This window comes from Nycticebus coucang, unplaced genomic scaffold (assembly GCF_027406575.1).
Source record: "Nycticebus coucang isolate mNycCou1 unplaced genomic scaffold, mNycCou1.pri scaffold_43, whole genome shotgun sequence".
NCBI lineage: Eukaryota > Metazoa > Chordata > Mammalia > Primates > Lorisidae > Nycticebus > Nycticebus coucang.
The window spans coordinates 2,324,608-2,347,773 of record NW_026515577.1 but is presented as its reverse complement, the minus strand read 5'-3'; the positions used below and the strand labels follow the sequence as shown (position 1 = coordinate 2,347,773).

The 23,166-nt window shown below is 40.3% G+C and overlaps 1 protein-coding gene across 1 annotated transcript; it reads left to right on the top strand.

Moving 5' to 3' along the window:
- The first annotated feature begins 12,655 nt into the window (after positions 1-12,655).
- Positions 12,656-13,259, top strand: LOC128579281 (non-histone chromosomal protein HMG-14-like). The gene has a single exon (XM_053581449.1). The coding sequence runs from the start codon at positions 12,656-12,658 to the stop codon at positions 12,959-12,961; it is 306 nt and encodes a 101-aa protein (XP_053437424.1). The 3' UTR covers positions 12,962-13,259.
- The last annotated feature ends 9,907 nt before the right edge of the window (positions 13,260-23,166 follow it).

Here is a 23,166-nt window from a genome sequence, read left to right as displayed (position 1 = left end):
GCAGTGGGAACCGGGAGACCCGACGCCGGAGCCTGAGAGGACGCGCCCCGAATTTCTCCTCGCCTCGTCCCCAGACCCGCTGACCCCCGCCCCCCAGGCTTTCAAGCAGCACGCTTGCCGGGCACCGAGGCGCTTGGTACTTACCTCTCAGAATGTGTTCCACTGTCCGACTTCCTTGTGGTACTGAGAGATGTTAGTGAGCCACTGTTTATCGTCCAGAAAACCGCCACCGACAGCCACCGGCTGCGGCCGCGCACACACAAAGCACGGCACAGCACAGCCAGCGGCAAGCATCCGCGGAGAGAAAACCGGGAGCGTCAGGTGCAGAGCGCTCCAACTGGAAACCCTGGACAACGTGCCTGGCCACGACGGAAACCGGGCAGGAGGCCAGCAGGGACCAGGGTGCCCACCGCAGCTTCGCCCAGAGCAGGACGCTGGCAGCACGCAGACCGGCGACAGAGGCACGTGGAGAGGGAAGCCCGGACAAGCGGCTCCTCACCTTGTCGAGACCCGCCCGGTGCCCGCAGATCCAGCCGGAGACGCAGCGCCGCTCTGCCCACTCCCCGAGTCTGGAGCCGCTGCCGGCGCCTGCGCCGTCCACTGCGCCTCGCGCTGCCGCCCCGCCTCCCACGCACAGCCCCGCGACTCCATGCCCGACCCCCCAACCCCCGCCCTTACCCCTCCTCCACTCCTCCCTCCTCCAGCCCACCCGCCTCCCACCTCCAATCCCACACCCCTTCCACTCCACCCTTCTGCATCCCCCTCCTCCATCTCCGGCCCCTTCCTCCCCTCCGCCCCCCTTCTCCATCTCGCGCTGTGTCTTCCCTCTCCTCCTTCACACCCCCTTCCTCCCCCGCCTTCTCCTTCCTACCCCCTCACCCCTTACCGCCTCCTCCATCCCACCTCCTCACTGGCTCCGGCTCCCGGGGCGACTCTCTGCTGAGCCCCTGCCAGAGGCAGCTCCAAGCCTGGAACGGGCGTCTCCTTCAAGCCTCTCGGTTCCAGAGGAGCTTCCCGGCTCCTGGTGCGGTCTGCCCCTCCTCTCCGCTCTGGCCACAGCGGCACCAGGCTCGCTCTCTCTGCAGGTGCTTCTGCCCTGAGATTTCCGGGGCGGTCTTTCAGATCTAGAAAAAAATAGTTCCACATTTCGTGTAGAAAAAAATGGTATTTTCCTGGGAATTGAATTGAATCTATAAATCACTTTGGAAATAGCCATTTTTAACAATACTTTTGATCATAGATACATTGTTGTGCTATCTGTTTGCTCAATTAAAATATATTTTTGTATCCATTAACCACCCCCATTTTGTCCCCCCTACCCTTTTCAGCCTCTGGTAACCATCCTTCTACTCTCTGTCCTCACAAGACTGATAACTTTTAATATTTAGCTCCCACAAGCAAGATTTTTCTTTCTGTGGCTGGCTGGTTTTGAGGTCACATAATGTTCTCAAGTTCCATCCATGTGTTACAAATGACAGAATTTTATTCTTTTCGTGGCTGAATAATATTCCTACAATAGGATATTAAAATAAATATTGTAGGAAGTTAAAAATTATCTGCTGTTAATAGCAGGAAATAGGATAATTGTTCATTTTTTTCTATGATGTTATGAACTTTTAAAAATTGTTTCTACAGGGGCAGCGCCTGTGGCTCAGTCGGTGGGGCGCCGGCCTCACATGCCGAGGGTGGCGGGTTCAGGCCCAGCCCCGGCCAAACTGCAACCAAAACAAAAAATAGCCGGGCGTTGTGGCGGACCTGTAGTCCCAGCTACTCGGGAGGCTGAGGCAAGAGAATCGCTTAAGCCCAGGAGTTGGAGGTTGCTGTGAGCTGTGTGATGCCACGGCACTCTACCGAGGGCCATAAAGTGAGACTCTGTCTCTATAAAAAAAAAAAAAAAAAATTGTTTCTACAAAGTTTAAGATAGTTAAAATCTTGTGCCTTATGATGTAACTAATGTACTTTTATCCAGGTCTTGCTTCAAAGTATAGTATTGGAATTCAAACCTCATAAAAACCTTTGCATTTACCTATGCAATTTTTCTGAGAGTATTGTTTTGAAGTTGCATAATACACACATCAATAATTAGAGCATGTTTTTTTACAATGATTAAAAAATTTACTCATTGCCTATCTATTCATATTTATTAGATATTATATTTAGTATACACACATTTATTACATTTAATACATAAATTATATGCAAATATAATTTAATTATAAATTATAATGATGAATATATAAATTCTATATAAATATATAAAATACATGAAGTTACTTACATATGTCCCCATTTGGGGCTCTTTAAGGATCATTTAAACACATCTCTGGAAGTCACACTTGGAGACAAAGCAAATTAAAGGATTTATCATACTCACAGTTCGTGAGAAGAGGAGGTGTGGCAAAGGGCCATATAAGAGCAGTTCCCAAGCAATGAGCTCAACTGAGCAGGTGGGTATACTGAGAAGAGTGAGGACCAGATGCCAAGTGCTTTTATGGAGGTCACGGGGGAGTCCACATGCAAAGAAGTATGAAGGAATTGGATTGCTGTGTTTGAATATTTCTAGGTCACTTCGATGGGATATTCACAGACAGAATGACAATTCCTAGTTTTGCCAAAACCTCCTAAATCTGTTGTTTTGGTCAGATTAGTTAAGCTGTTTAAGCATCAATTATTCTATCTATAAAATTGACTTAAGAACATTCCCTAATTCTTGTGCTACTACAATTAGCATTATGCATAAAATGCCACACAAAGTCCCTTCCTAGAATAGATGCTGAGCAATAGTATGCAGTTGTTAAGGGCTACAGCATGCTGATATCCTTACAATACAGGTTCTCAAAAGTAAGGAGAGAAGGGAAAAATCTCCCTGCCACTAAGATGTATGTTAAAATCGTGGGTAGAAGATACATGTAATTTGACAAAGCTTTTAAATGACTTTTGTCCTCTTTCTGTCCCTTCCCTTGAGAATTACTGCTATAAGTATTGTTTTATTAAAGGATAGGATGAAGTCTATGAATACTCTTTATAAAGTCCCTCAGAAGGAGACTTTTTGTTTATCTATCTATTATTCTTCAGTCTACATTGTCTGAGCATAGCAATAAATAAAAGTGACAGGAAATAATATTTGTTCACAAAATTACTTTGAGCTATTGAATTGTATTTCAAAATTATTATTTTTATTTTCTGAATAAGATTTCTTTCCTTGGGCAGCGCCTATGGCTCAGTCGGTAAGGCGCCGGCCCCATATACCGAGGGTGGCGGGTTCAAACCCGGCCCGGCCAAACTGCAACCAAAAAATAGCCGGGCGTTGTGGTGGGCGCCTGTAGTCCCAGCTAGAGGCTGAGACAAGAGAATCGCTTAAGCCCACGAGTTGGAGGTTGCTGTGAGCTGTGTGAGGCCACGGCACTCTACCGAGGGCCATAAAGTGAGACTCTGTCTCTACAAAAAAAAAAAAAAATTTCTTTCCTTATTCCATTCATTCCATTCCAGGTCCTACGGAATTTCTAATTAGCTACCTGGGAAATAGCTCGCTCCCACCCCATTTTTTGGCCACTTTATTAGTCTTCTGGATTTCTCTCAATGAGGTATTTATTCATAGACTTTTCTGGCCTACACTTGATATTTCAAGAGCTGGCATTTCCAAGGCTTGTCTCTGGTCTCTAATATTTAGTCATAGGAATTGGAGATGGATGAAACCTAACGGTTCACTCCCCATCTGCCTGCCAAATCTGATGCTGTTTTCCCTATCATTTGGCATTGATTTTTACAAAGCTGGTGCTTTATTCACTGACATGCTTTTAAATGCTGCATTTTCACACATATATCCGGAATATCTATTACACCAAGTTTTAAATTCAACCCGTGGTTATTTCTTTTGACTGAGATCACCCCTAATAATAATATTCTAGAGAAGATATATATGTATCTTTTCATAAATACTCACTTACATCTATACAAAATGCCCAAATCACTAATTATTGTGGTCAGTTTAGTGCACCTGTTATTTCAATGAGCAAAATACAAATCAAACAAATGTCTGGGATAGAGATGAATAGCCTATTCAGTCAGAATTTCAGGCCCAGTCTCCAAGTATCACTATCATCCACTCTATAGATTTTTGTGCCAGTAAAATACTTTCTCTTCATTTAAAAGTGCAGTCCAAGTTCTTGTGGGCGTTCTCATTCTTCCAATGGATAAGTTCTTCCATTTTAAATCTTCTATCATATTTAAGCTTTATTACTTTTATTATGTTAAATTACAGATGCATAGTGGCAAATGGATTAAGACATCAAAATAAACACATTTTAGATTCATCTTCAAATATTTTCCCACACCAGACCCATCTACATCTACCTCAAACATTCATTCTTGGTCCACTAAGAAATATCACTGATCACTAACACTGTTTAGAAAATTGCCTCAAAAGAAACTTTTCAAAGACTGTTTTGATAGTAGAATGTGACTTACATGTGACTCCTTCATATAGCTCTTATAATGTGTTCATACAGTAAAAGATGTTCTAAATCAGCAGTTATAAATTGGCAGACAGAAGCCTAACTTGTGCCCAGAGTCTGTGCTCTAACCTTAGTCAGAGAATTCAGAACTGGCTTAAAATGCCCCCTCCTTATGCATATAAATCCCTGTTATTCCTATTTGAAAGCCAGATAGTGACAAATCCAGACTTAATGTCATACTAGTCGGCTATTTGGTTCATTCTCTCTCTCTCTCTTTCACCATTTGACTCAAAGTCACCTTCACCTTATTTATTCTCCTGCATTATTTGTACACAGGTCTTTTTCACTTGATCATAAACTACTTTGAGGGCAGGGGCTATAACTTGTATCTCAAGGTTCCTTGCATTTGCCAAACTGCTTGTGCTTTATAGGCTCAAAATTAAAATACATGAAGTGAAATAAAAATGCCTTCTTGGATCTTTGTAAATGGTAAGCAATTATGACAATATTTTCTGTAGCTTATCCAGTGGGTGAGGTAGCAAGAGAAATAATCCATAATTATAAGGATTACTCAATCTTTGGGAATTGCTGTTTATCTTGATGGTAGAGAAGGCAAAACTCATAGCTGATGATATCCATAGGTTGGTGGAGATCATTGTGAACAGGTAAGTACCTCCTCAGTTTTAAAAATTCACAATCTCCTCAAACCTCCATCCAGCCATAGAAATTCCAATACATTTTTCAAGCTAATGTGTCATAAGATAACTTTTCTTTTGAGTAATACTATTAGTGACACACTCACCTTCCAAAACATAGACTTTAAAACCTGGCCTGGGCTATAGGGTCAGCACTTGAATAACATTTCAAAGCACAGTAAGCATATTCTTTTCTCTACCCTTTTTTTTTTTCTTTTTTGATCAGCATAAGGTAAGTGTGCCATGGAAATTTAACTAAAGGGTCAAGTATGCTGTGAGATAAGGAAGGTTTAAAAAACCACTCTGGATGTTGGAGTCAGGGCCAGAGAGTAGGAGACAAAGAGTAAGTGTGAGATGGTTCATTGTACGAGTCACCTGGACTGGACGAAGGGTGCCCAGACAGTCTGTACACTACTACATATGGATGTGTCAGTAAGGATGTTTTTGGAAGGGATTAGCATTTGAATCAGTAGACTGCCCTCACTACTGTAGGTGGGCACCAGCCCCTCCACTGAGGGTCCAGATAGAACAAGAAGGCAGAAGAAGGGAACATGACTGCTGTCTGTTTGAGCTGGATCATCTGTCTTCTGTTTTTGGACATTGGTGGTTGTAGTTCTTAGACCTTTGAAATTGGACCAGGACTTTATCACTGGCTTAGCCTGAGTTACACTACCACCTCTCTTGGGCCTCCAGCTAGAGCACAGCAGATCACTGGACTTCTTTTTTTTAATTTTTTTTTTTTTTTTTTTTTTTTTTTTGTAGAGACAGAGTCTCACTTTATGGCCCTTGGTAGAGTGCCGTGGCCTCACCCAGCTCACAGCAACCTCCGACTCCTGGGCCTGAGCGATTGTCTTGCCTCAGCCTCCCGAGTAGCTGGGACTACAGGCGCCCGCCACAACGCCCGGCTATTTTTTGGTTGCAGTTTTGGCCAGGGCCGGGTTTGAACCAGCCACCCTCGGTATATGGGGCCGGCGCCCTACCAACTGAGCCACAGGCGCTGCCCAGATCACTGGACTTCTTAACCTCCATGATCATGTGAACCAATTCCTATAATAAATCTCTGTATATACACATAATATACATTAAGAAATTTGTCATATCTGTCTATATCTGTATATATTGATCCTTCTGTTTCTCTGGAGAACCATGGCTCATACAGGGGAGTATTTAATTAAGGGTCCCGATGAGCCAGTGTTCTCCGAGCGGTTACATCCTAGTCTCTGGTGGGTGGGAGCAACGTGGTCTGGAGTGTCTGCAAAGGGAATGTGAAGAACAGGAAGGATGATATTATAATATGCTAGTTCCTTTTATTAATCCTTTACTGTGTTTATCAAATGTGTAATATATGTTTACATATTCTCATATCATATCATTTAGAATCAGAGATGACAGGGTTAAGGGTTAATATTCTGGATAGTTAATTCTTACTTATCCTTCAGATCTCAGACCACATGTCAGTCCTGTAGGGAAGCTCTTTTTGTCCCATCTCTCTTTACTCTAGACTGGCACAGGTGTCAATGGGATCCAGTGTCTTTCCTTCCTGCCGTGTAGTCACGACTTGCACCGATACAGCAGGATGTAAGCTCCCTTGCTGGAATGCAAGTTCCACAAAGTCAGAGGTGTTTACTTTGTATACTGGTGAATACTAATTAGTGCTTTTCATACTATAGGCACTCAAAAAATGCTCATGGAATATACGATAAAAATACTACTTATCTTCCAGGTATCCCTCACTTTTGTGTGTGTGTGTGTTTTTTTTTTTATCTCAAACTGGCAACTTTTTATTAATAACTACTCACTTTGGCATCCTCAGACCAAGAAGAAAGAGAGACAATGTCTCCTTTAGCATGTGGGCCTTGTGTTAAGAAGAAGTGACAAGTGACTTTATTTTTTGTGACAGAGTCTCACTATGTCACCCTTGGTAGGGTGCTGTGGTGTCACAGCTCACAGCAACCTCCAACTCAGGGGCTTAAGTGATTATCTTGCCTCAGCCTCCCATGTATCTGGACTACAGGCACCTGCCACAACACCCGGCTAATTTTTGGTTGCAGATGTCATTGTTCTTTAGCAGGCCCAGGCCGGGCTCAAACCCACGGACTTCTGTGTATGTGGCCAGCACCCTAGTCGCTGAGCTACAGGCGCTGAGGCAAGTGACTCTTTTGAGGCAGAATCTCACCCCATCACCCTGGGCAGAATCCCATGGCATCATCATAGCTCACAGCAACCTCAAACTCTCTCAGAACACCCTCTTGCCTCAGTCTCCTGAGTAGTAGGCACCTGCCATCATGCCCAGCTAGTTTTCTTTCTATTTTTAGTAGAGACAGGGTCTTGATCTTCTTCCTCAGGCTGGTCTTCAACTCCTGAGCTCAAGCAATCTACTGGATTTGGCTCCTCACAGTGCTAGAATTACAGGCATGAGCCTCCGCACCTGGCCAGAAGTGGCTCTTGATTGTATAAGAAGCCCTAGTAGTAAAGGAGCTTGGTCCTCTCAAATGAAAGCATTTTTCCTTTACCCCATTCTGCACCTATTGGGTACCTAAGCTCCCTAAGCAACATGTAGGGGGAAACTAGATGAAATTATATGTCTGATACCCCAAGTATGGCTGAGGATAAGTGGCAGACTCTATTTGAAGGAAGAGGATGCTACATCCAGAAGAGGAGTAACTCCTAAGTCGAGGATGAAGACTTGCAAAAGCAGGTGCTGCTAGGGTAATGGTGTGGAGCAGCCGTTTCCTTCACCCATTCAAAGTTGACACTCCACGGTTAATAACAGCCAATCTGAACCTGAATTAAAGGTTCAGCTGTATGTGCTCTGAATCCCACCTGTGGGAAAGAGATCATTCAGCTCACAGAAAAGCTTGGTGCTCAGTAGTGGATTATGCCAACTTCTGAAGTTAAAGGCAAGCTATAGATGAAGTGGTACAATATTGTGGCTTTATGCATAAACTCCAATCTACGTGTGCACTCCTGTCCTAGTGTGCCCCGTGTCAGAGCAGTGCATCAGGCATCAACAGGTGTTGTGTTGAACAGTCATGACAAAGGTGCTAGATGTCCATGTCAGGGAAATGTGCAAAACAAGGATTTCTTGTATGTATTTGAAGAGCAAAGATATTCCAGAGGTAAGAGAGTCAGAAGGTTTAGGAACTGACCTATCTTGGGCCATTTACTATCTCTGCACACTATGCATCTGAAGAGCTGGCCAGTCTGACATTTGTGGCTATTTCTGAAGTGAAGAAACAAGCATGAGAGTGTTGCATGTGCTGGTTGCCCCCACAGTCCCCGGGGCAGCAACTGGGGTCTGAGCTTGCCTGCAAAGGACCAGGATCCTATGGATGGTCTGTCATCTCTTTGCCCCACACCCATTGTTCCCTCCATCAAGGGCCCAGCCAGGGCTTCAAACTGTGTTAGAGAGAAAACTCTCTCCCTAGGACTCAGAGCTCTTGGAGAGGAAAGAGGATGTATAACTTCCTCTTTGAGTGCTGTATCCCTGGACACACACTTCTGTTTCAAAAGCCTGTATGCTCTCAATTTAACTAACTTTATCTAGATTAGCCAAGAAATGAGATTCGAGTGATTGTTGAGAGCTAAGATTTTATTTGTACTTTGGGCTTAGCCTGAGCCTGTTCTGAGTGGAGGGCAGACACCATTCTGCCTCTGCTTCTGGAGATGGTGTGGATGCAAAACTCATTCTGTCAACATTATCAGCAGGGTTCTTTTCCTGGTGTAATCCATCCCTGTCCAAAACTAAGAAAAAGAGAAGTAATTGATGTACTGAGAAAAAGATAAATCAATCTCAAAACTTATTCAGTGAAACTTTTTAAAGAATAAGGGTAGAATAAAGACATTTTAAAGATAAATGCAATCTAAGATTTTATTATAAAAAGATCCTACTGAAAGGATTGCTAAAGTTGGCTAGTTATTATACTATGTGTATATATATTGATATGCAGATATTGTTTTTTTTTCTGAGACAGAGTCTTACTCTGGTGCCCTAGGTAGAGTGACATGGTGCATAGCTCAGCAACCTCAAACTCTTAGGCTCAAACCATCCTCTTCCCTCAGCCTCCTGAGTAGCTGGGACTATAGTCACCCACCACCATGCTCAGCTAGTTTTTCAATATGTAATACAGGTGGAGTCTCATTCTTTCTCAGGCTGGTCTTTTTTTTTTTTTTTTTTTTTGCCAGGGCTAGGTTTGAACCCGCCACCTCCAGCATATGGGACCGGCGCCCTACTCCTTGAGCCACAGGTGCCGCCCTCTCAGGCTGGTCTTAAACTCCTGAGCTCAAGCAATCCACCTGTCTTGACCTCCAAGACTGCTAGGACTACAGGCATGAGTCACCATGCCTGGGCTGCAAATATTGATTCTATAAAACATTAACATTTAAATTTAGGGGATAATAGGTAGAATTAAAATATTAGCTCTTAATAAACATAACAAACTAAAATATTGGATACTAATAATATAAACTTTTATAAATGAGTAAAGAAGTGTGATCTGAATTAAGGCATTTTAAGGATATATTACTATTGATGAGAAGAATAAAGATACTAATTTTTTATTTTATTTAAATCATAGCTGTGTACATTAATGTGATCATGGGGCACCATACACTGGTTTTATAGACCATTTGACATATTTTTATCACACTGGTTAATATAGCCTTCCTGGCATTTCTTACTTACTGTGTTAAGACATTTATATTCTACATTTACTAAGTTTCACATGTACCTTTGTAAAATGTACCAAGGAAGGATAAGAATGGTCACTTTATATTTGTTAAGGGTAATACTCAATATGATGAGATATCAATTAGTAATATTTATGCACCCAACCAGAATGCACCTCAATTTATAAGAGCAACTCTAACAGACATGAGCAACTTGATTTCCTCCAGCTCCATAATAGTTGGAGATTTTAACACTCCTTTGGCAGTGTTGGATAGATCCTCCAATAAGAAGCTGAGTAAAGATACTAATTTTGATGACTTCTACATACAGTCAAAAATTATTTTTTTGTGGTACCCATAGCTCAGTGGGTAGGGTGCTGGCCACATACACCAAGGCTGGCAGGTTCAAACCTGGCCTGGGCCCGCTAAAACAATGACAACTGCAACAACAACAACAAAAAATATGTATTTTTTGAGGCATCATAATGGTGTGATGATGTTTAAATGTTTAAATCCTTAACTTTTAGAGATACACACTGAAATTATTTCAAGAGAAATGATATGTTATCTGAGCTGGGCATCACAATATCAAATAGGAGACCTGGGGGACAAGTGTAGGTGCAGATGAAAACAAGATTTTCCCATAAATTAATAAATATCAACACTGTGTGAAAGGTAAATAGGGAAAGAGTTCATTATAATATCTTTTCTACTTTTGCCTGTTTGTAAATTTCCCATAATGTAATTGTTTGCGTATATACACACACACATATATAATTTATACTAGTATGTATACACATATGCATGCACACTTTTTATATACACACAAACACACACACACACACACACATATATAGATATAAAACAAAAGATGTCTGTGGTGGAGACAGTCCTGCATATTCACTTTTAATTTATATACTTTTAAAAGTCACTCCTTTTCAATGAATTTATTCCAGCATTCATTTACTCAATAAACATTTATTTTGAAACTGTTTATACTTTCCACTGCATGCCAAGTACTGGGTTTTGGATCAAAAATGTGAATAAGACATAGGAAACCTTCCATTGAAGAACTCAAGGTGCAATGAGGGAGACAGAAGGTAATTATAATCCCGTGCTATGTCAACAATGATAGAGACACACAAATTCATACAAGACAAGGGAGGAACAGCTAATCCTGCCTGGATCACAGAAAGCTTCCAGAAGGAGGTCTAGGTCTTGTCTCAAAGAATACGTAAGAATTAGTCCAGTGAAGAGGAAATGTGAGCGGGAGATTCCAGGAGGGAGGAAGAGCACGGCTCGGATAAAGATAGCAGACTGGGAACACCAGGTGATGTGGAAACAGTTCAGTGCTGGAGAAACATGAAGTGGTGAGATGTAAAGTTAGATAGTAGGGAGGGGGTGGATCAGATCTGTAGGATATGTTCACAAGTTTGGGTCATTTACAGACCGTGTGGCTTCAGCAAGTTTAATTTCTTTCTTTGGAGGGAAATGACATAGTTACATGGTTAGTGATTCACTCTCTACAGATAACTCTGGTAATTATGCAGTAAATCAGGGGTTAATCTGGCCCGCCACTTGTTTTTGTAAAGAACGTTTTATTGAAATGCAGCCATACCCATTCATTTCCACATTGTCCACAGCTGCTTTTGCACTCAGACTTGAGTGACGTTAAGGGTAGATTTGAGTAGTTGTGAAAGAGATGAACATAAAGCAGATGAATGTGAAAACACGAGCCCAGGAGACCAGTTGTGATGCCACTGAGGTACTCCAGTAAGAGGCAATGAGGGCTAGACCAGGGCAGGAGTGCAGGAATGGGAAGTAGACAGTATTTAGAAAGTAAAGTCAGCAAAGTTAAGGGTTGCTTGTATACTTCTAGTGCAGGTGAAAGATGATGTCACCAATTGAAAGCAAGAATGTGAGAGGAGGTAAAAATGGGGGAAAAGATAATAAATTCAGTTTTAAATAATGTGAGTCTATGAACACTCAGGGTCATCCCACCTGTCACCTCATATATGAGGCTCAGGCTCAGGAAGGTCTCAGCTGAAGGACTGGGACAAGTGTGGCTGTTTCAGGATGGTGATGAAAACAAATGAATAGTCAATGGCTTGTTTTTTAGGCTCTGCCAAAATATTCTTGAATCAAAAATGGCCCTACCTCATCCTCATATCAACAAATCTCTCTCCACATAGATCCAAGGTGACATCTGAAACCTCCACTCTGTCATAAGCAGACTCGTTTACGTCCTTGGACCAAAATGTCCCCATCCAATAACTCTCCAGAAACAAAGTGGAAATTGTTTTTGGAACCACTTCCTGGTGTCCTCCTGAGAGTGGATTCATTAGTCGTTGTTCCCCTGGTGCCACATGCAGGGACTGAGGCCCAGGGCACTGCCTCTGTGTTAGTAAAAAGAGAAAATGAGAGCAGGCTCTGCCATCTCAGTTCACCTCCCTCTTCTCCTTCTTTCTTTTATATCCTGGCCCTCCCACTTACTGGTTTTGAGGTCTTTGCTAAGCTACTTAATCTCTCTGTGCCTCAGTTTCCTCGCCTCTGGAATGAGAACAACAACAGCATCTATTCAGACCACCATAAGGATTAAATAAGATAGATTCAGGCGGAAGTGCTTCCTGGCCGGCAGGGAGGGAGAGCCCGTGTCTGGGGGACGCGGGGGGAGCAGGAGGCAGCTCCCAATCCAGTTCCATCAGGTTCTCCCAGCGCCCCCGCCACGGTTCTCAGCAGCTTGGACGGCGGGAGGAGCGGCATTGGCCGGGCAGCGCAGCTTCCTTAAGGCTCTCAGAGCACCGCGGCCCGCAGGCACCCGGCACACGCCCTGCCAAGATGCCGGAGAGGAAGGTCAGCTCTGCCGAAGGAGCCGGGAAGGAAGAGCCCAAGAGGAGGGCGGCGCGCTTGTCAGCTAAACCTGCTCCTGCGAAAGTGGAAACGAAGCCAAAAAAGGCAGCAGCAAGGAATAAATCTTCAGACAAAAAAGTGCAACCGAAAGGGAAAAGAGGAGCAAAGGGAAAGCAGGCCGAAGTGGCTAACCAAGAAACTAAAGAAGGTTTACCAGCAGAAAACGGAGAAACTAAAACTGAGGAGGATCCAGCCGCTGATGAAGCAGGAGAGAAAGAAGCCAAGTCTGATTAATATCATATACCATGTCTTATCAGTGGTCCCTGTCTCCCTTCTTGTACAATCCAGAGGAATATTTTTATCAACTATTTTGTAAATGCAAGTTTTTTAGTAGATCTAGAAACATTTTTTAGAAGGAGGGAATCCCACCTCATCCCATTTTTTAAGTGTAAATTGCTTTTTTTTTAAGAGGTGAAATCATTTGCTGGTTCTTTATTTTTTGGTACAACCAGAAAATAGTGTGGGATGTCGAATTAATGGGAGGCTTTGACTATCTTGGGTGTGAGCTTAACATTCCGTAGATGGGGATTAGTTTTTAAGAAGACAGATGCAGGATGTACAAACACATGAAAAAAAGCTCATCATCCTTAATCATCAGAGAAATGCAAATTAAAACTACTTTGAGATATCATCTAACTCAGTAAGAGTAGCCCACATAACAAAATCCCAAAACCATAGATGTTGAGGTGGATGTGGAGAAAAGGGCACACTTCTACACTGCTGGTGGGAATGCACACTAATACGTTCCTTCTGGAAGGATGTTTGGAGAATACCTAGAGACCTAAAAATAGACCTGCCATTCGATCCTATAATTCCTTTACTAGGTTTATACCCAGAAGACCAAAAATCACAATATAACAAAGACATCTGTACCAGAGTGTTTATTGCAGCCCAATTCACAATTGCTAAGTCATGGAAGAAGCCCAAGTGCCCATCGACCCACAAATGGACTAGCAAATTGTGGTACATGTATACCATGGAATATTATGCAGCCTTAAAGAAAGATGGGGACTTTACCTCTTTCATGTTTACATGGATGGAGCTGGAACATATTCTTTTTAGCAAAGTATCTCAGGAATGGAAGAAAAAGTATCCAATGTACTCAGCCCTACTATGAAGCTAAATTATAGCTTTCACATGAAGGCTATAACCCAACTGTAGCACAAGAATAGGAGGGAAAGCCAAGGAAGGGGAAGGGAGGGGGCAGGTTAGTGTTCAGGGAGGGTAATGGGTGGGGCCACACCTATGGTGTATCTTACAATGGGTACAAGCAAAACTTACTAAATAAATACATATATACTATGTATTTATGTATATATATATAGTATTATATTTATACATATATGTATATATTTATAATATATATTTTAGGTAGCTATTATATTATATATTTATATATAACTCTATTTATATATTTATTTTAAGTAGTTATATATTTAAGATAGTTAATCCTTTATGATACAATATACAGATGTTTTCTTCATTTGGCCATTTGTTTTTGCTTTGTTTATTGAACTTTATGCCATGGAAAAGTTTTGTATTTTCATAGAATCAAATCTATCTGCATTTTCTTGGGGATTTCTCTAACATTAATTATAAGCAACTGTAGTCATTCCTTACAGTCATCTGCACTACACTGACAGGGATTTCCAGTTCCCATATTTGGTGGTTATTTGTTTATTTTTATTTGTTTTAGATTTTCTTGAGCAATCTCGTGGATGTCTCAGAAAGACTTGGGACTTATTCTGCGGTTTGCAGGAGACGGGACACACGCTGACCAAGGAGGAGGAAGAGGCCCTTAGGAAGAAGCTGACTGAGACGTCTGAGAGGCCTCTCTGGAGCACTGTGGTGAACATCAATGCCATCCTCCTCCTGGCCATGGTGGTCTTTGCTTATGCCTATTTTGCCTGAACTCTACCTGAACCACTAGAATAGTTAGCAATAAGTTATAATAAGGCAAGGGGTAATTGTATTGATTTTAATTCTATAGTTTATGTTGCAAAGGGGAGAGGAGCAGTTGGTAATTTTTCTTAATGAGGTGACTTAAAGATTTGACATTTTACTTTTGTTGTTTCTTTGTGTAGTTAATAAAAAGAAAGCTGATAATTTGTGAAAGTATGAAGTGATCCTATATACGTGTAAACCAGTCATATAGGTCTAAATACTTTTGTCCAGTTTTATCAATCTTGATTAACAAACAAAATTTTTACATATTCAAGGCATTAATTATACAATGAAATAATTTGATGTATCTATGTTTTGAAACACTGCCCACCATCCAGTTGTTTGACACACCCATCACTTTCTGTGGTTAACTTTTGTGAGAACAATTAAGATTTGCTGTCAGCAAATTTCAAGTACACAGGACAGAATTATTAACTATAGTCACCATGCTGTACCTTGATTAGAGAGTGACATTCCCATCTACTAACTGAAAGTTGGTGCCCTTTAACCAACATCTCCTCACTAACTCCACCCCTCAGCCCCTGGCAAACACCACCCACTCTCTGCTTCAATGTATTCAACTTTTCATTTCAATCTTATTCTCAAAAGCCAAGGTAAGGGGACAAACCTGAAGTAGATGAACGATGAACAAAATATGATGTATACATAAAGAGGAGTATTCAGACAATCATGACAAAGGAAATCCTGCTACTTGCAACATGGCGGAAGAATGAAGGACATTTTGCTAAGTGAAATCAACCAGACACAGGAAGGCAAATACAGTACGATCCACTCAGATGTGGAAAGCTTTTATTTTATATAGTTGATCAGGCATGATGCCCTACATCACACTTGCTTTCTGCAGTTTCCAGAAATGTCCATTTAAAAAGAGCACCTCAATAGTGGACATCCTTGTCTGGTTCCAGTTCTAAGTGGAAAAGCTTTGAGTTTCACTGATATGATGCTGGCTGTGGGTTTGTTGTAGATGGATTCTATCAGTCTAAGAAATGTCCCATCTATGTCTAATTTCTTAAGGGTTCTTGTCAGAAAAGGATGCTGAATTTTTTGAAATGCTTTTTCTACATCTATCAAGAGGATCATATGGCCTTTGTTTTTGCTTCTATTTAGGGGGTGAATTACATTTATGAATTTATAAAAATTAATCCACACTTGCATCCCTAAGATGAAGCCAATTTGATCAGGATGTATGTGTGTATGTGTGTATGTGTGTGTGTGTGTGTGTATTTTTTTTGGCTGGGGCTGGGTTTGAACCCACCACCTCTGGCATATGGGGCTGGCGTCCTACTCCCTTGAGCCACAGGCACCACCAAGATGTATAATAATTTTTTTTTTTAATGTGTAGCTTTATTCTAGTTCTGAAGTTCTAGCCAGTGCAATCACACAAGAGAAGGATAATACAGGTATCCAAACGGGGACAGAGGAAGTCCAACTCTCACTCTTTGCTGATGATATGGTCTTAAAAAGCCCCAGAGACTCAACCACAAACTCTTTGAAGTGATAAAGAAATACAACATTTCCTGGGTTATAAAATCAATATCCACAAATTAGGAGCCTTCATATATTCCAGTAACAGTCAAGCAGAAGCTTCAGAGGAAATGAAATATTTGGGAATGTATCTAACAAAAGAGGTGACGAATCTGTGCAGAGAGAATTATGAAACCCTAAGAAAAGAAATAGAAAACACTAACAAATGGAAGGACACACCATACTCTTGGCTGAGAAGGATCAACATAGTTAAAATGTCCAAACTACACAAAGTGATCTACAGATTTAATTCAATACCCATTAAATTACCAACTTCATACTTTGAAGACCTTGAAAAAATAGTACTTCATTTTGTGTGGAACCAGAAAAAAAAAAAAACATATAGTCAATAAATTCTTAGAAATAAAAAACAAAACCAGAGGCATCACTTTACCAGGCTTCAGGTTACACTACAAGTTTATAGTGGTCAAAACAGCATAGCATTGACACAAAAAACAGAGGCATAGATCTGTTGAACAGGACACAAAACCGACAGAAGAAACCAACCATCCGATCTTTGATAAACCAAACCAAAGCATACATTGGGGAAAATGATTCTTATTCAATATATGCTTCTGGGAGAACTGGATAACCACATGTAAACGCCTAAAACAAGACTGACAATTCTCACCACTTACAAAAATTGATTAACAATGAATAAAATATTTAAATATAGGCCATGAAATGTTAAGAACTCCAGAAGAATGTGTGGGAAAAACTCTTACTGATCTCAGCCTAGGGAAAGATTTTATGAAGGAGACTTCATTGGTAATTGTAGCAACAACAAAAAATAAATAAATAGAACTTAATTCAGCTAAAAAGCTTCTGCACAGCTAAGCACACAACAATTAAAACAAACAGGTAACCTTCAGAATGGAAAAATATATGTGAATGTTATGAATCTGACAAAGGGCTGATAACCAGAATCTGCAGAGAACTCAAATTAATCAACAGAAAATATCAAACAATCCCATTTATCATTGGACAAGAGACATGAACATGACCATCTCTGACGAATGGCCTACAAACATGTAAAAATGCTCACCTTCCCTAACTATCAGAAAAATGCAAATCAAAACTACCCCTAATATTGCCTAATCCCAGAGATAATAGTCCATACCACAAAGTCCAACTTTTACACTGTTCTTGGGACTGTAAATTAATATAGTCTCTTTGGAAAGAAGTATGGAGACTCTTCCAAGAGCTAAAAGTACACCTTCCATTTGATTCCACAATCCTATTTCTGGGTATTTACCCAGAATAAAACAAATCACTTTGTCATAAGGATATTGGCACTAGAATGTTTATCACAGCTCAATTCATAATCAACAATTTGTGGAATCAACCTAAGTGCCCATCAACCCATAAATGGATAAATAAACTGTGGTATATGTATACCATGGAATGCTATTCAGCCATAAAAAGATGAAGACTTTACATGTTTTGTACTTACCTGGATGGATTTGGAGAACATTCTACTTAAGAAAGTGTCCTAAGAATGGAAAAGTAAGCATCCAATGTACACAATACTAATATGAAACCAATTTATGAACAACTATACTTCTGCAGGAGAGAAAAATACAATTAAATTCAAGTTGAGGGGTGGAAGGGAGGGTTGAGAAGGAAGGAGGGAGGGGTATTGGTGTGCTCTCACCTAATGACACAATGTAAAGGTATATGGTACACATCCTGGGTGAAAGGCTGAACTGCACCTTGGACTTTGCCTAAGAAAGGCAAACATTGTCACCTAATTGTTTGTACCTGCATATTAATCTGAAATATAAACTAAAAGGAACACCTCTCCCAACTCTGCCTCACCTAGCAACCTCCTCATTTATACAACATGACTTCTCCCAAATCACTTTCATCTCGTGATCTTAAGGATTTAGAAAAGAAAACTATTTCCTAGTAGTTGAGGAGGAGAGTGAACTAGACATATCTGTTGTAAATAGTTTTGAATATGCTAGAAATTATTAGTTTTTTCTTAAAGCCATCCAACACTAATTGCCAGAACATCAAACTACTGATATTTTAACAGCCTTGTTAAATATAATTCACATATCATTAAACTCATCTACATAAAGTATATAATTTAGTTTTTAAAATATATTCTCAGAGTTTGCAACAGTTATCAATCTAATTTTTGATCATCATAATAATTTCGTTACTGGCATTTTTTACTTTAATATATGTTTCTGTGTCCTAATTTCTGTTTTATTTTGACATTCTGAATGAGAATTATTTCTTTTTCTCAATTTATCAAAAAGAAGAAATAATTACCAATTATCTCTATGTTGGATTATACACGTTTTTTTGTTTTTTGTTTTGTTTTTTTTTTTGTGGTTTTTGGCCGGGGCTGGGTTTGAACCCGCCACCTCCGGCATATGGGACCGGCACCCTACTCCTTGAGCCACAGGCGTCGCCCGGATTATACACAGGTTTAAAAATACAACTTTTATAAGTAAATCGACAAACTATATTAAAATGTGTTTAATAAATGGCATAGGAACACATATTCATCATATTATTGTGAAGATTCACACAATGCTCTGTTGTCTATAGAATTAAATATATTACTCCACACTGATAACCCATTCGTCTTTCTACTCTCATGAAGTTTTTAGAGAGATAGCTTTAGCAGTTGAAAGCGTAAACTCCAGTAATTTTTGTAGACATGCACATCTTTTTACCTAATATGCAGTCCTCCTTTAGTATTATTCTGTGACTGACTTTTTCACACAAAATATACATTGGAAATCTTTGCCTGCCAGTACGCATAATTTTCCCTCATTCTTTTTAAGAGTTGCACTATTTTCCATAGGGTTATTTTCTATAATTTGGCCACTTTTCTACTGAGAAATATTCACATTGGTAGCAATTATTTGCTATTATCAATAACACTCGACTGGACGTGCCTGTATGTTCACCTTTAGATGTAGCATCTAGTTTTCTTTAATAATGTCAGAGTATATTATCAATTGTAATTAATTTTCATCAATTGAACAATTGAAAAGTAAATTTACTTTTAGTTTCTCCATTTTTATATATTTGCATATATTTATTAGCTATTTATATGTTTTGTTAATTTGATGCTTTAGCCAATTATAAATTAATTTGTAGGTATTCTTCAGAGATCTTGTTTGTTTTCATTTACATATAAATAGTAAATTCTTTAAGGCTGTGTCTTGCGTTTTAATTTCATGTTGTCTTTTCATGTCCAAAAGCTTTAATTCTTACTTAGTCAAATTGTTTTATTTTTTCCTGTGGGTTCTGTGTTTTGTGACTTGCTTTCAATTGGTTATCCTTTGAGGGTCTGCCATCTTTCCTCTGTTATCAGGATGTTCTCCAATCCTGCTGTTTTTGCATTTGCTTTTCTCTCTTTATACTGCACAATGAACTATCATTAAGCCTAACTAATGTAAATCAAATGTATTCATTTTAATTTAGGCCTAATATTGGTGGCAACTGTTGCTCATTGGGTAGGGCGCCAGACCCATATACTGAGGGTGGTGGGTTTGAACCCTGTCCCAGCCAAACTGCAACAAAATAATAGCTGGGCATTGTGGTGGGCTCCTGTAGTCCCAGCTACTTTGGAGGCTGAGGCAAGAGAATCGCCTAAGCCCAGGAGTTGGAGGGTTGCTGTGAGCTGTGATGCCACAGCACTCTACCGAGGGCAATAAAGTGAGATTCTCTAAAAAAATAAAAAATTAGGCCTAATACTTTATAATACTGGACATATATAATTTCCTTAATCATTCTCTTTCAGATGGATATTTAGATTAAATATGTTTTTGATGACCATGAGTAGTGTGGCCGCAATCATCTTTATACACTAATTCCTACTAGTGGTTTTATTTCTACGTATAGACAACTTGACGTGGTATAACTGAGCCCAAGATATGTCTGCTATGCTTTAATAGGTATTGATAGACTATGTTTCAAAAGTTGAAGTGATGCACCTTTCTACCAACCTCAGTAGTCCTTTTTCTCTTGTAGGCTCAGCAGCAAAAAAAAAAAAAAGTTTTCACTTTTTCAGAAGATTATTATCTTCATTGATACAAAAATTGCACATGAGTGTGAATTATTTATCTGTTTTAACTTTATTGAGTTGGTTACTTATAACCTTTTCTAGTTTTTCTTGGTATTTTATTGTGGGGGAACATTATTGTACAAACAGGAAACAAAAATCGCAGAAGTTGAAAGTATACATTTAACTAAATGAACTGCAAAACTTTTATATATCAAAAGGCACTGCACAAAAACTTTAAAATATGGAAACAATTAGATATTGTATGACATGCAAAAAAATAATAATTGAGGGAAAAAATCAAGCCTATTTCTTGAGCTGCACTTAGACGGGAAGAGACACCTTTAGACTTCCTAGGTCGGGCATAAAAAGTTTTCGTGTCCTTAAAATAGATGATGTCTTCATATAGAGGACGCAAATATTCCCAATCATAAGAGAGAAAAAAATGATAAATTGGACTACATAAAATTGATAAACTGTGACTTAACAAAAGTCTCCTTTAGGAAACTAACCAGGCAAACCACAAAATTACAGAAATTTTTACAGTGCAAATGACAAAGGAGTTGTATCAAAACAAAATATTAACAGCAATTTAAAAAAATAGGCTAAAAAGAAACACTCTGGGGTGGGGTACTATGAACACCATTTGGGTGATGGGCACACCTCCAGCTGGAACTCACACATTACAAAAGTGATGCATGTAAATAAAATATTTGCTCCCCCTTAATATTTTGAAATTAAAAAAAAAAGGCTGAAAAGAGGCGCCCAGCACTCACCTGGTCCATGATGAAGAGGCAAAGGAGCACAGTAGGTAATCACAGGTCAAAAAGAGAACACTGCAGGGAGCGACAGGGCACATCTGAGGGAGGGAAGGCACCTGTGTCTTCCCAGGTTATGTTGAAAAAGGCCAAGAGCCTCTGCCTGGCTCACTCACTTCACCCTTAGGCATCACTTGTGGCAGACACCCCACCGTGAAATCTTAGTTTCTGTCCTTTCACAGATCTCTGGCTTTCGGCTGCACTGCAGTTTGGTTTTGTGTGGCCCTCCATTCCCTTCCCTGGAGTGTCTATTCTTCCCTGTAGAATAGAAACAATTGAAGGCAACCAACATGATAAAGGCGTCACCTCTGTAAATTTAGAAATGAAACAAAACTGTAAAACACATTCATAAATCTGTAGCTTCAATTATGCTGTGCTTTACTCACAGAGGTCTTTTGTTCTCTTGGTTACTTAATGAAAGTAAATGGCAAATTGTAGTCCTGTCCAAGGCCCCAAAGTAAGTGTGGAGGACCCCTGTGGAAAAGGCATGGGCTTTCCCTGGAGGATTCTCTCCAGTCCATGTGAGTGGAAATGAATAATTCCTAATCTCAGGAGGAACACTGATGAGGACAGGTCCATACAGGAAACCATGGTTGCTCCCTAGGAAATGTCCATGCTGGGATTTAAACCCAGGCCGAAGGTGAGACGGTGCATCTTCCAAGGTCTTGTTTTCAAAGGCCAAGAGACTCTTTTTGGCTCCCTTGAATCACTCACTTGTGCAGCCGTTGACCAGCAAATCAGAGCTCTGAATGCCCTTGGCCTTCTCTGCTGCCAGGAAGCTCAGGCCACATGGGGGCCCTGTAGGTCCTCCAACCAAACCCACACTCCAGTGCAGACCTGTGAGTGAGGCCACCTCCAGAAGATTCCCAACCCCTTGCTGTAGATTCAAACCCAGTGAGCGAGCCTCCTCTGCAGACCCCAGACACATCAGTGGGCAGGAGAGGGCCATCTCTACTGCCTCCTGTCTGAGTCCCTGTCCCTGAGAAACATGAGCAAAATAAAATGGTTGTTTTCTCCTATCTTAGGGGAGGAGCAGGCTTTTTCTAAAGAAAATTTCATACCAAGAGCACAAGAATAACACACTTGTAACAACATCAAAAGGTACAAAAGCGTGTACATTAAAATTTGGATTCCATCCTTCCCTCCTATGTGGCCTACCAGGTCCGCCTCTAGAAGTAGCAACAGTTAGAATCTGCACATCCTTACAGATGTATTAAACAAGCAGTCATATAGCGCTGACACTGCTGCAAAACTTTCTAAAGACTTTGCCTACATTCTCTTATTAATTGTTCCTTTAATGTGGATACTCAGGAGGCAGCAGGAAGGAAAGTTCCCTGCTCAGTCTAACAGTTGTCTACAAATGGAGTCTGAACTGCTCTTGCCTTTCAAATGTTGTTCCGCATTTAATACATTCCCCAATTTGTTTTCATATTCTCCACCCTTTTCGCATTCAATGATGTATCTCTCTCTCTTACACATCCATTCAGGCGTGTACATAAATACACACACGTGTATATGTGTGCTCATGTACACACAAATATATGCATATGTAAGACACTCACACATATATACATAATTTTTATCCAGCTGAGGAACATTAAAAGTCCTGTTTAGAACATCACCTTTTCCTTCCCACACCCCTCAACTACTTAATTCCTAGAGATATACAGAAGCCTTTATATTAACGCAGCTGTTGTTCCTCATCAGTGACTTATTTATTAGCCCTACAGTTCTGGGAAGAACCCAGCAGTGATGGGGATTTTACACTGTAGTGTCTCCTGTCTTTCTGGGAAGCTGCTTTGTTTTAAATAAGGCAATTATTTCATTTTTTTATCCTAATAATTTCACTTGTTCCTTGGTTTGGGGCTTTTCTATGAAATGGATCAGTGACTTTGTTAATCACAGATCTTGTTAACTCATTCCTATGCCCAATATTGTAACTGGCTCCTTAAGCAATAAAGATTCTAATTAAAGAATTATTTTTTTTGTAGTTCCCTTGTGGTTCAAATTCCAGGCCAGTAAGATTTGCTAACCAGAACTTTGTAACTTTCTGTGCCAGTGATATGTTCCCCATAGAGTTTCTTTCCCTGAGGAACAGTGGAAAC

Bases quoted from the DNA above. Each gene is read 5' to 3' on its own strand.
- LOC128579281 (XM_053581449.1), top strand. From the start codon at position 12,656: ATGCCGGAGAGGAAGGTCAGCTCTGCCGAAGGAGCCGGGAAGGAAGAG.